Source organism: Enhydra lutris, unplaced genomic scaffold, assembly GCF_002288905.1.
Source record: "Enhydra lutris kenyoni isolate GAN:26980312 unplaced genomic scaffold, ASM228890v2 scaffoldscaffold53, whole genome shotgun sequence".
Classification (NCBI taxonomy): domain Eukaryota; kingdom Metazoa; phylum Chordata; class Mammalia; order Carnivora; family Mustelidae; genus Enhydra; species Enhydra lutris.
Genome location: NW_019154137.1, coordinates 12,963,872 through 12,977,458, shown reverse-complemented (window position 1 = coordinate 12,977,458; position 13,587 = coordinate 12,963,872). Strand labels below are relative to the sequence as shown.

Genomic DNA, 13,587 nt, shown 5'->3' with positions numbered 1-13,587 from the left:
CTATGATTTTTAAAATTTTTAAAAATTTTTTATTTAAATTCAGTTAGCCAACATATAGTACATTAGACTCAGATGTAGTGTTCAGTAATTTATCAGTTGCATGTAACACCCAGTGCTCATCCTATCACATACCCTCCTTAATGCCCATCACCCAATTACCCTATTCCCTACCCACCTCCCCTTCAACAACCCTCAGTTTGTTTCATAGAGTTAAGAGTCTCTCATGGCTTGTCTCCCTCTCTGATGACTTCCTATTCAGTTTTCTCCCCTCTTACCCTATGGTCCTCTGCATTTCTTATATTCTACCTATGAGTATGTTTCCTATGATTAAGAGTTTATTATGGTTTCTCTCCCTCTATGATTTCACCTTTATTTTTCCCTCCCTTCCCCTATGATCCTCTGTTGTGTTTCTTATATTCCACATATGAGTGAAATCATATAATTTAATTGTCTTTGACTTATTTCATTTAGCATAATAACCAATACCATCTAGTTCTATTCACAAATATTTGAATGCATACAATGTGCTAGGCACTGTTCTAGTACAAGAAAGTAGCCAAAACTTTTTGCCTATAAGAAAAATAGAACCTTGCAGATAAGGTTCTATTTTAAGCCTCTTTTTACACTTTATCTGTAGGAACTTCTAAATGAGCCACTTTATTCATGCTTAGAAAAGAACCATTTACCAAATGTTTATAAGTAAGTAGCATTACAACAAGTGACAGTGGGAAAACACGATGGACTTTGTCTATGCCCATAAATGCGCTTAAAGAGTCCAGACTCAATTTCATAGTAACCTTTAACAATTTCTGGAGAATGTAACTTAGATAGCTGGCAAAAGAGAAAGAAGTAAATGAAAACAAAGCCAAAGTGATTCTGCCAATAAATACTTTAATGAGAACTGAGGTCTGAAACATACACAGCAGTAACTGCCCTGGCCTATGCCTTCTGCTACAGCCCAAGTCTGGGGCTAACCAACTACATTTAACCAACATTTGAAACGAAGGCCATGGTGAATGTCATCCATCAGTATCCATCTTCACAGAAGATACCAATCTGGGGCCAGAGTCTCAATGTTAACACTTCCTCTCAGGGAAAAGTTAACATGGTAAAACAAACACACGAACAATTCTGAACCATCCTATAGTTCTTCTGCCAGGAGGTTCCTGGGAGACCAGTGGTTCAGTAAACACAACCTTGTCAAAATACATTAGAACACGGAAAAAGGGAAAAGAGTAGAAAGGCTGGCAGGGCTTGGCTCACATTTAATTCAGTCCTTAGATCTGAAGCCTCTTGAGCTGCTCGTATGTAATAAAAAACTGAAGAGTAAGTCATGGAAGATCACTGGGTTGATAATGAAAACCTAACTAAGTTCTAAAATTGTATATTACATTCTCTTACATTGAGGTATTTAGTCTGTGCTCTTTTGAGTTGCGCTGGCTTAAGTCTTTTTAAAAACAATACCTGGCAAATCAAGAATGTACTGAGTTTCTACCATGTCCCAATTATGATTTAGCATGTAGCAATAAAAACAGATTAAAACTAACATACTTATCATCTTCAGGGGCAAACAGGCCACACACACAAACACAAACATACACACACAAACACACACATACACACACATCACCACCACCACCCCCCCGAAGAACATTAATGGCAACATATAATTCAATGCTAAGAGTAATTGTTACAGACTTTAGGTGATTAGATCAATCCAAAGGAGGGAGAAGAGATACTATCTCCCTCAACCTATAGTCTCCACAACAGCAAGGAACTACTTTTCAACCCTGCAATACTCACCACTATACACACAAACTACACACAATATCCAATTCATCTCTCTACACAGAAGAGGCACTCAAACACAGCCACAGAAAGGAGATCCACACATGAGTAAAGAGCCCTACTGGCTTGGATTCCTTCACTCTAAGACTGTTTTCTGTCTTATTATTTCCCCAGTTAGTTTGGTCCCATATTTAGGAGTAGGAAATACGGACCACCTCAGCATGTACTTTCCTTGGGAAAATCCCAACAGGGCTTCCAAAAACTTAACCCCCTTCCAGATTTGGTTATATGTGTTTTGTTTTAAAGAGGAAATTTTGGTACATCTTTTCTGCTGCCTTAGTTTGTACTGGACTCCAGCTGAAAGTCCTTTCTCTACTTAGTTCCATCCTCAATGGTCACAATTAGAAAGCTTGAGTTTCTCACTTGACTAAAGGTGTCAATAATCAAATTTACCTGGGAGCTTGAAGCATCTGCTGTCATTCTCATATTCTAAAAGGATACAATGATGTTCCAGGGTCCAAGTCGAAGCCAGTTTGGCCAAAATCCTTTATAGAGTGCAAAAAATCCCTCATGTTTCCACATCTGAGGGATATAATAAAAAGTAGAGTGAATTCCCCTATTTACATCTGACAATGACTTTTATTTTAGTATTCCTTTTTCATGTCCCTCTCCAACAACTTATAGCTCCATGAATGCTGTTTTTCTAAAGACATACATTTTGAATTCATATATACTCTAAATCTACCTACTCATTCAACAAATATTTAAGCACCTTCCAAATACAAGGTCCTCTTTCTTGATGTTTACTATATACTCTTCTCTGGTTTGCTATCATTACTATTATAGCAATATTATTACTAGTATTATTATTATTATTATTAATTATAGTAAACCAGAGAAGTACCTGTGGTAGCCAGCCTCCAAGATGACCCCAATGGAAGCCACCACCAGTTATTCACACCCTTGTGTTACCCCTCCCACAACATCCCAGGAGAGGTCTGTGTCACCAAGAGAATACAGCAGTAGTCTGTCACCTCCATGTTGTGTTGTAAAAAAGACGTTTCATATCAAAAAGCCTTCTGCTTCTTTTTCTCTCTTGAATTGTTCACAGTAGAGAAAGCCATGAGGAGAGGCCCAAATGGTGAAAAAATAAGGCTTCCTGCTAATAGCCACATGGGATCTCTGAAGCAGATATCCCAGCTTCAGATGGCTGCAGCCCTAGCTTGACATCTGACTACCATCTCATGAGAGAATCTAAGCTGAAATCACTGAGCTAGGTTGCTTCTGAATTCCTGACCCACGGAACTGCGAAATAATAAGTGTTTATTATTTTAAGGCACCAACTTTTGGAGTGATATGTTATACAGGAAGAGAGAACTTATACAGCCCCTGACCTCATGGAGTGCACATTCCAGCAGAGCTGACAAACAAATACACAGATTGATGTATATTATATTCAGAAATGATAACTGCTAGTAGGAAAATGGAAGTAGAGTAAGGGAATAGGGAGGTGGGCAAGTCACTATCCTTCGGTTTCATCCAAAACATGGACCACCTCATGTAAATGCTTTCAGGATTACACGAGGAACAATGCAAGTTGCTTTGACTTTAGGTTTCCTGTTTTATACAGTGGGAAGCCCTACACATACCCACTGAGTGGTTGTTAAAATTAAATGACAAATTATGCACACCAAAGGTCATAAACTGGTGGTTTGTGCTGAATTCAGCCAACAGAAACAGTTCCTATTTAGTGGACAGACAATTTTGAAATACCTATTAAGTAACTCCCATATGTTAGGTACTAATCATTGAACATGTCATTCTGCCCTTCCACTGGTGAAGTAAAATCCACCACTATACTAAGAAATCAATATATTTGGATAAGACAATAATATGAGAATCCAAACTTATAAATATTCCCTATATCATCCTATAGATTAAGAATACTCAAGATAGGGCGCCTGGGTGGCTCAGTGGGTTAAGCCGCTGCCTTCGGCTCGGGTCATGATCTCAGGGTCCTGGGATCGAGTCCTGCATCGGGCTCTCTGCTCGGCAGGGAGCCTGCTTCCCTCTCTCTCTCTCTCTCTGCCTGCCTCTCTGTCTACTTGTGATCTCTCTCTGTCAAATAAATAAATAAAAAATCTTTAAAAAAAAAAAAGAATACTCAAGATAATCATCTTTATTAACCACTTTCTTGAGCCAACAGTAAGAGAATAAGGGCACTTTTTATAGAAACAGAGTGGTAATATGCCTCCCCCCAATGGATTACCAGCAAATGCTGAAGGTCTTAGACCAAAATTAATATTGGAAGTTGTCAAATTCAGTCAAAATAAAGCCCAGATGAAGATAACCTAGAATTAGACTACTAAAATGGCAAGGGACCTTAGAGATACAATCCAATATAATAAATATAATTAATTTATATATTGAATTATAAATAGTGTCACTTTCCTGCCTGATGCTCTCCAATGGCTTCCCTGTGGATTTCATTCTAATTGTACATTTTCTTCGATGACCTGTAGGATCCTACATGATTCAGCCTCTGCCAGTCTCTCCAGTTTCATTTCCTGCTACTCTCTCTTTCATTTACCACACTCAGCCACACCACCCTTCTTTATTTAACCCTTGAATTTATATCCAGTTCATTCCCAACTCAGGGCCTTTGTACCTGTTCCCTCTTTATGAAATGTTTCTCTCTCTGATTTTCATGTGGCCACCTTCTTCTCATCATTCAGACCTCTGCTCAAATGTCACCTCCTCCCAGCCTTTTCCTGGCTAGCCTAGCTGAAGAAGTTCCCTACCATCATTACCAAGTCACTGTGTCATGCTCTGTTAATGTCTTCATAGTATTTACTTCTTCCTGAAATTATATTATCATTTGTGTGTTTATTGTCTATCTCCCTCAACTAGAATATGGTCCCCAGGATAAGAGGAACTACGTTTGTCTTGTTCACCGTTATATCCCTACCACCTAACACTATCTACCACAAGAAAATTTCCAATAAATACCTAAATGAGTATTTGTTGAGTAAATGAACATACAAACACAGTGAGGATCTCTAGCACTCCCATGAGCCATACAAATCTTTAAAATGCTCCAAAACAGTGACCAACACCTTTAGAACATTAGGATGGGGGTCCACTTTTGGGCTTCAGGCAGTTGTGTGAAAACAAACAAGAAATTCTGTAGATAACAGAGACAACAGACTACTTCGTAAAGTTATGCATCCATTCAATAAATAATCTGCTGGGAATAAAGTGATTAAGATGCACACAGCCCTGCCTTCATGGAACTTATTGTCTAGGGGACAGACAGACATTAAAAGCAGTTACAATAAAATGTAACAAGTATGAATAAATGTGATATAATCATACAATGGAGGAGGCATAAAAAGGAAAAACACAATGATAAACACTACAACGTGAATGAACCTTGAAACATAGTAAGTGAAAGGAGCCAGTCAAAAAGGTCACATATCCTATGATTCCAGTTATATGAGACATCCAAAATAGGCAAACCTACAGAGATAGAAAGTAGATTAGTGGTGTCTTAGGACTGGGAGGGAGGGAAAGGGGGGTGATACCTAAAGGGTACAAGGTTTCTTTTTGAATTCATGAAAATGTTCTAAAATCAACTGTGATGATGATGGTCACACATATCTGTGAATATACCAAAAGCCACTTTGCATAGGTAAATTTTATGATATGTAAATTAGTTCTCAAAAAAGATGTCTTAAAATATAATAAATGTTGACAGAGCAAGTACAAGAAACTATGTACACATAACCTAGTTCAACAGTCAGGGAAAGCCTTTATGAAAAAGTAATCTGATCTGAAGAATGAATAGGAGCTAGCCAAGTGAAAAGGATATTTAGGCTAGGGTGGAGGCATCTAACAAAGTATGCGGCATGGATGCAAACTTGGGAATGAAAGAAAGTCTACCAGTAGAAATTGTACAAGCCATCTGGAATGTAAACAAAGGTAGCAACAATAAAGCCGTAGAAGGAAAAATGGGCCAAATCATATAGAGCCTTGAGTCAACCAGAGGCCATTCAAGGGTTTTAAGATAGAGGTGACAGGGTAAGATTTGCTGCTGTTTGTTTCTATGTCAGAGATGAATGCATAACTCCATTCACTAGTGCTCTGGGACTCTTACTGATGAAAAAATAAAGCATGATGTGATTACATATAATGACAATATCGAGCAGTCATTATAAAGAATTTTAACAGCAAGTAAGTGAATGAGCGAGTAAATATAAGCAAAGGCCAATGCCAATATTAAAATATGTTTCTGTCAGTACAACACAACGTGGTGGTTATAGTATAAACTTTGGAATCAGACAGACTCTGGTTTAAGTCCCAGATCTACCACTTATTAGGTATGTAATCTTGGGCAAATATTTAGCCACTCTGCTTGTTTGTAAAAACGGAAAACATATCTACTCCATAGGGTTGCCGTGAGTTAGAGGATATACCACAGTGTGTGGCACATAATAAGCATTCACTAAATGCTACCTATTACTCTATTATTGCCTTATATCTATTCTTAACCAACCTTCCTAAAAGAGTATTTTACACTTGTCTACTTACCCTTCATTCCTATGTGTTTATCTGTCTCTATGAGAAGTGTCATGAAGGCTGAAACTTTTTGTTCACCCAAATTGAACAGCACTTGGCACATATGACTTAAACACTTTTGTATTCAATGAATAATCAAACACACTCTTCAATGCGATCTAGCTTTTGCAAACATCAACCCAACAACCTCCTCTAGAACATATTAAATCCAACAGATATTCTGTAGTCCTTATACTGGATCTCTCTGTTCCAGTTGGCATTAAATAAGTACTCATCTCTTCTTGAAACTCATTACTCCCTTAACTTCCATGACTTCCAAGTTTCCTCATTATCTTTTGATGCCTATCTTTCTGTGTCTTTCCTAGGTTCCCTACCTGCCAAGCCCTTAGCAACTGGTATTCCCCAGAGTTATTTCCTTGACCCTAACTTTCTCCCTATGCCACCAATTGTCAAGTGGAAGGATAAGCATGGCAGAAATATTAAAGAGAGGCTTTTATCAAACTCTACTCCCCAGAGTCTAAGAATCACTTCCTCTGTGAATCACTATTAATAAGAGTTCATAATACTCTAGTGTGCTAGAAAGGCAAAAAAGTTAGGAGCTCCTCTACCTTTTCTCCTCGGTCTTCCCCTACACAGGTAGGTAATATCAGTACACTACTGATTCCCCAGGCTCTTATCTATATCCTCAAAATCTCCCCCAAGTTAAGACCAAGATATCCAAATAGATCCATTGGGTGTTCCTCATGCCCTTCGAACTAAGTGTCCAAAACTGTACTGTCTACCAAAAAATCTGCTCCTCTTCCTGTGATGCCCCTGTCAAGAAGTATCACCACATGCTCACGAAAACAAACAAAAAAAAAAAGTGAAGTTATCTCTGACACCTCCTTACTCCCACACTCCTCTACACCCAGTCAATCGAATCCTGTTGACTTTATCAACTAAATTATTCTCAACTCTATCCCACTTTCTGTATCCCCACTATAATGTTCAAATTCAGGCTTCATTGGCTCTAATTTAGATTACTATAAAAACCCTTTAATTAACTTCCCTGTCTCTAAGTCAGTGTTTCTCAAAGTGTAGTTCCCAGATTAGCAGCATCAGTATTTCCTGCAAACTGGTTCAAAATGCAAATTCTCAGGTCCTACTCCAGACCTACTGAATCAGAATCTGGTGATGGGGCCTCTGGTGAAGGGTCCCAGCCAGCCATCTGCATTTTAAAAATCCCTCCAGGTAATTAGGTTGTATATTAATGTCTTAAGAACCACTGCTCCAGGCTTATCCCCTTAGATTAATGACTTTCCACCTTAGGTCAACACTACAATCACCTGAGGATTTTTTAAAAATCCTTTCAAAAATACTAAAAATACTTTCAAAAATACTAAAAATACTTTCAACCTAGGTCCTACCCCCAGAAGTTCTGAGTTCATTGGTCTAAAAGGTAGACACGGAACTATGATTCCAATTGTGCATGGAAGACTGAGAACCACGGTCTCAGATCCAGTCTCTACAAAGCCAAAGTGATCTAAAATACAAATCTGACTTGATTAAAATCTTTCAATAGCTCATCAAGTAAAAAGAAAAAAGCCTAAGCACCTCAGCATAGCATTCAATATCCTTTATAACCTAATTAACCCTTAACCATTAACATGAGAAAAGCAGTATAGTATAGATGTTAAAAATGTTGGTTTGAAGCCAAATGGGCTGAGTAGAAATCCCACTACTGTGAAACCTTGGGCAGGTTAGGGCTTCAGGATCTACCTCATCAAGTAACTGTGAGGATTAAGTAAGTGAATATATGTAAGTCTCACTAGGACAGTTTCTGATATACAGTAAAGCATTCAATGGACATGAGTTACTATTATTCAAGATGCCATCACCTACAGGGAGCCTATCCTAAACTTCCAAATTAGACTAAAATTCCCTCCCATAGGTCCTTGAATTTATCACTTACCAAGCTGTGTTAGTTATGTATTTGTACACCTGCAGTACACCTGTATCTACTAAAATGGTGCCTGGTAGACAATAAATGGTTGTTAAACTGAACTGACAGCAGCAGAGAAACCATACGGAAATGTATTTTAGCCACAAATTTGCTTTTTGTAGGATGATCACCAGGGATTACATAATACATTTATGATACTTGGCTTCCTACAAACATAACAGCAGAAACTTTTCAAAGGCAAAGTGTAAACAACAGCACAATACTAAACTGAAACTGAGTACTGGATTTTCTATTACAAGGTTTCCATCTTGTCTGAAGCAGGCAAATGTAGGACATTTTAAGTCCCTTCTATCAGTAATTCTACATGGTGCTATCAATAAAATTATCGTGTAGTCTCAAGCATTCAAACTGGAATAATAATATGAAGGATCGATATGTATCAGCAGATTGCCAAGGAGATAGCTTTTCTCCCTGGAATTTACTCTGAGAGGCTATTAAAAATATACATAATGATTGGGGAAGGTATGTGCTATGGTTGAGTGCTGTGAAATGTGTAAGCCCTGATGATTCACACACCTGTACCCCTGGGGCAAATAATACATTATATACTAATAAAAATAATATTTAAAATTTTAAAAAATTTAATATACATAATGATTCTTCCATCTTCAAAAGTATACATAGCAACTAAGAATAAGGACTGAATGTCTGAGACATCAAAGAAAATTAAAAATGCAAACTAAGTCTACAGTGTGCATACCTTTAAAATTCCATCCAAAGTACCCTTGTAGAGGTCCACATGTCCCACGATTGCTCTCTGGTTCATCATGCGAGTTCGAACCACATCAACTGGATTGGAAGCCAGAGCCCCAGCCAACCCACATGTAAAGCTGGAACTAAAGGGGAAAACTTTTAGATTGCCTCACTTCCAACCATGACTAAACAGAAATTAAGCCAAACATAAATGCATAAATGTACAATGAGTCAGACTCATCAGATAAAACCTAGCACTTGCCCTTTCATTACAATCTAAAAAGAAATATTTTCTAAAGAAATATCACTCAAGCTGTGAATTGTGTAAGACTGATGAATCACAGACCTGTACCCCTGAAACAAATAATATATGTTATATATTTAAAAAAAGAGAGAAACATCACTCAAAAGTTATCTCCATAGGATGCCTGGCTGGCTCAGTCAAGTAGATTATGCAACTCTTGATCTCCACGCAGTAAGTTTGAGCCCCATATTTACTTAAAATCTTAAAAGAAAATCTTAAAAAAAAAAAAGTTAAGGGCACCTGGGTGGCTCAACTGGTTGAGCTTCTGACTCTTGGTTTTGGCTCAGGTCATGATCTTATGGGCTGTGGAATCAAGCCCCTGGGCTCCATGCACCGCAGGGAGTCTGCTTGGTGATTCTCTCCATCTGCCCCTCCTCTCACTCACTCACTCATTCACTCTCTTTCTCTAGAATGAATAGATAAATCTTTTTTTAAAAAAGTTATCCTTGGGGGCGCCTGGGTGGCTCAGTGGGTTAAAGCTTCTGCCTTCGGCTGGGGTCATGATCTCGGGGTCCTGGGATCGAGCCCCGCATCAGGCTCTCTGCTCTGCAGGGAACCTGCTTCCCCCCTCTCTCTGCCTGCCTCTCTGCCTACCTGTGATCTCTGTCTCTCAAATAAATAAATAAAATCTTTAAAAAAAAAGCTATCCTCTTCACTTTTTAATCCAAAACTCAGCCTTTTTGGTGGGGGGCAACTTTTAAGTCTAGCAAGATCCCTAAGCAGAAAGTACCACACATCATCTGTTAGTTATATAAAGTTTTCATACCATAGCATCATACACCAAATGCATTTGAGCAGTAAAGTGTCACAAAAGTTGTAAGATGAAGAGAATGTAGGATGAGATTAGCAACAGTTTAAAGCCCCAAACTGTGGTTTTGTTTCACTGGCCCTATAAATTTTCACTTTTTTCTGATTCTCATTGAGAAAAGTTTGCTTTCTGATCCAAAATTAACCAAAGCAAACAAGAGATAAGTTTAGATATAGAGACTATATATGAACAAACGCAAATCCTATAGACATCTGATATAGTTGTAATAGACACTGCTACCAAGTACCAAAGAACCCATAGCATCTGGGATCCCTATACAAGTACTGGAAGACTTTCAAGTTCTGGTGATAAGACAGAGGTATTTAGACCATCTGCACCCATTATTGATTCTATATAAGGACTTCAGTGAAAGATTCCTTTTGTGCTCAAAATAATGGAAATACGGAATAAGTACAATACATCACACTTACACAAAGTGAGTTAAAATTGTGTCTCCCATCACCCCTGACAAGATTAAGTGCTTCTTTGTAATATCATAGACCGGTAGCTCTACGCCCACAACGATGGCAGCCCGCTGAGCAGTTGGGACGACACCCTGCAAAACATAAGTGATATTACACACTAAAGAAATATACTAGAAGTGACATAAGTCTAAAAGTGAACAAAATAGTTTGGAAGTTGCAAAGTGACATAAAAATCCAAATCTCAAGTACAGAGATCATCATTTCAAATCAATGGCTAATAGTGTAACACTTATAAATCCCAATTCACTTATTGTACTAAAAATAAAATCACTGGGGCACCTGGGTGGCTCAGTCGTTAAGCATCTGCCTTCTGCTCAGGTCATGATCCCAGGGTGCTGGGATGGAGCCCTGTATTGGGCTCTCTGCTCCACAGGAAGCCTGCTTCTCCCTCTCCCACTCCCCCTGCTTGTGTTCCCTTTCTGGCTATGTCTCTCTCTGTCAAACAAATAAAATCTTTAAAATAATAAAATAAAATAAAATCATTGCTATGACACCCAAAGCACAAGTAACAAAAGAAATGAAAATAAACTGGACTTCATCACAATTAAACACTTTTGTGATTCAAAGGATATCACCAAGAAAGTGAAAAGACAGCCCGCACAATGGGAGAAAATATTTGCAAGTCATATATCTGATAAGGAACTAGCAGACAGAATGTATAAAGAACTCTTACAACACAACAATAAAAACACAAACAACCCAATTTCTAAAAGGGCAAAATATCTAAATAGACATGGCCCCAAAGATACACAAACGGACAATAAGCATAAGAAAAGATGTTCAACATCATCAGTCATTAGAAAAGGCAAATCAAAATCACAATGACATACTACTACACACCAGTAGGATGGCTATAATAATAATAATTTTAAAAGGTACTGGTGAGGATGTGGAGAAACTGAAACCCTTATACACTGCTGGTGGGAATGTAACATGGGGGCAGCCACTGGAAAATACTTTGAGAATTCCTCAAGGAGTTAAATACAGAATTACTATATGACTCAGCAGTTTCACACCAATTATTATTCAGCCATAAAAAAGAAACAAAGTACTGATAAATGCTAAAACACTGGTGAAACTTGAAAACAGTATGCTAAATGAAAGAAGTCAATCACAAATGCCATATATTTTATGATTCTACGTATATGAAATGTCAGAAATGGCGAATCTAGAGAAACAGAAAGTAGGTTAGTGGTTGTCCAGGGATGGGAGGGTTGGGGGACATGGAAGTGATTATTGATGAATATGGGGTTTCTTCTAGTGGTGATGAAAATGTTCTAAACTTACACATTGGTGATGGTTGCACAAGTCTGTGAATAAACTAAAAACCACTAAATTACACACTTCAAGGGTTACCTTGCTAGCTTAGTTGAATGTCCAGCTGGATTTCAGCTCAGGTCATGATCTCAGGGCCATGAAATCAAGCCCTGGCTTCCTGCTCAGTGAAGAGTCTGTTTAGGATTCTCTCTCTCTCTCCCTCTGCCCCTCCCCCTGCTCATGTGCTCACACACTCTTGCTCCCTCTCTTGCATGTACATGCACCTTGCTCTCCAAAATAAATAAATCAATCCTTAAAAATTAAATACTTCAAGATAGTGAATTTTATGGTATGCAAATGTTCTCAATAAAGATGTTATTTAAAAAAAATAAGACCATATTTAAAAAAAATAAGAACCAAAAGTCAGTGGCAAGAGGAGAGCTTCCAAGTTTAATTTACAGAATTTTAGAATGTGCAGAAAGACACACCAGGATAACAGCAAAGGTATAATGCAGCCAGGGAGAAGGGAAGGCAAAGGGGTACTTCCTTACAAGTCCTCCTGTGGATGCTATCAGCATTTCACTCACTAGCAGAATACCCCTATCACAAGTCATGTTACAACACAGGGCTCCTAGAACACTAAAAGTCAACATTTTTGAAGAATATTAATGACACAAGAAAATGCTGATAACATTAAAGAAGGCAAGACATATAGTATTATTCTAACTTCGAGGGAAAGGATATATGCACAAACACCAAATTTTTATAAAGGATTAGAAGGAAATACACCAAAATATTTTTCTTTATCTGGAATTAGGGTAACAGATAGGTTAATATTTGTTTTTAGACCTTTCTTATAGTATTCACAATGAATGCTTTATTTTTATAACTGTTTAAATGTTATTTAAAATTGAAAATAATACACCACAGAGACAACTGCTTTCTTGGATACCTGTTATATTAAAGTGCTCAAACATCTATAAATTGCCAAACTCAATTTACAAAATGGAAGTGATATAGTGATATAGCTATGCTATCACCAGGAGACGTCTGATTCTGCTGATCAGGCTGGCTGGCCCAACAGTGCCTTTCTCTCTGACCCTTCCACCTGTACAACTGTGTCAGAAGATGATCTTCACAGAAGACAAACTTGCTGAATAGTTAAGGCCCCAATCAGGAGCCCATGGGCTAAATTCAGGCCACAGACATGTTGTGTGTGGCCTACATAGTACTTCTAGAAGACTGAATTAGCTGTCAACATATTAAAAAACAGGATTCCCATCATGCATGACAGCTATGAACAGGGCAGGGGATCTCCAGTTCACCAGAGTTACCATCACTCTCTACAGTCTCTTCAACTCTGATATAAGTGCCAGTTACACTTCGTTACTGCATTTGTGCTGTTATTTCTTTTTTTTTATGTTATGTTAGTCACCAAACAGTACATCATTAGTTTTTGATTCACTGTTTGTGCCCAGTGCCCCATGCAACATGTGCCCTCCTTAATACCCATCACTGGGCTCACCCATCCCACCACCCCCCTCTCCTCTGAAACCCTGTTTCCTGTAGTTCATAGTCTCTCATGGTTTGTCTTCCCCTCTGATTCCCTCCCTTCATTTTTCACTTCCTTCTTCTAATGTCCTCTATGCTCTTATGTTCCACATATAAGTGA

At 38.2% G+C, this 13,587-nt stretch overlaps 1 protein-coding gene across 2 annotated transcripts in view; it reads right to left on the bottom strand.

Moving 5' to 3' along the window:
* Positions 1 to 874: 874 nt before the first annotated feature.
* The window catches only part of LOC111157260 (solute carrier family 25 member 14), a 31,653-nt gene continuing 18,940 nt past the window's right edge, over positions 875 to 13,587 (bottom strand). The window contains exons 8-11 of one of the 2 annotated variants that reach the window (XM_022518535.1): positions 10,605 to 10,729; positions 9,069 to 9,204; positions 2,290 to 2,370; positions 875 to 1,319 (exon numbers count right to left, since the gene is read on the bottom strand). In XM_022518535.1, coding sequence (XP_022374243.1) covers positions 1,278 to 1,319; positions 2,290 to 2,370; positions 9,069 to 9,204; positions 10,605 to 10,729 — 384 coding nt within the window. In that variant the 3' untranslated portion in view covers positions 875 to 1,277. The remainder of the gene's footprint in view (positions 1,320 to 2,289; positions 2,371 to 9,068; positions 9,205 to 10,604; positions 10,730 to 13,587) is intronic. The other variant, XM_022518536.1, reaches the window with a different exon arrangement.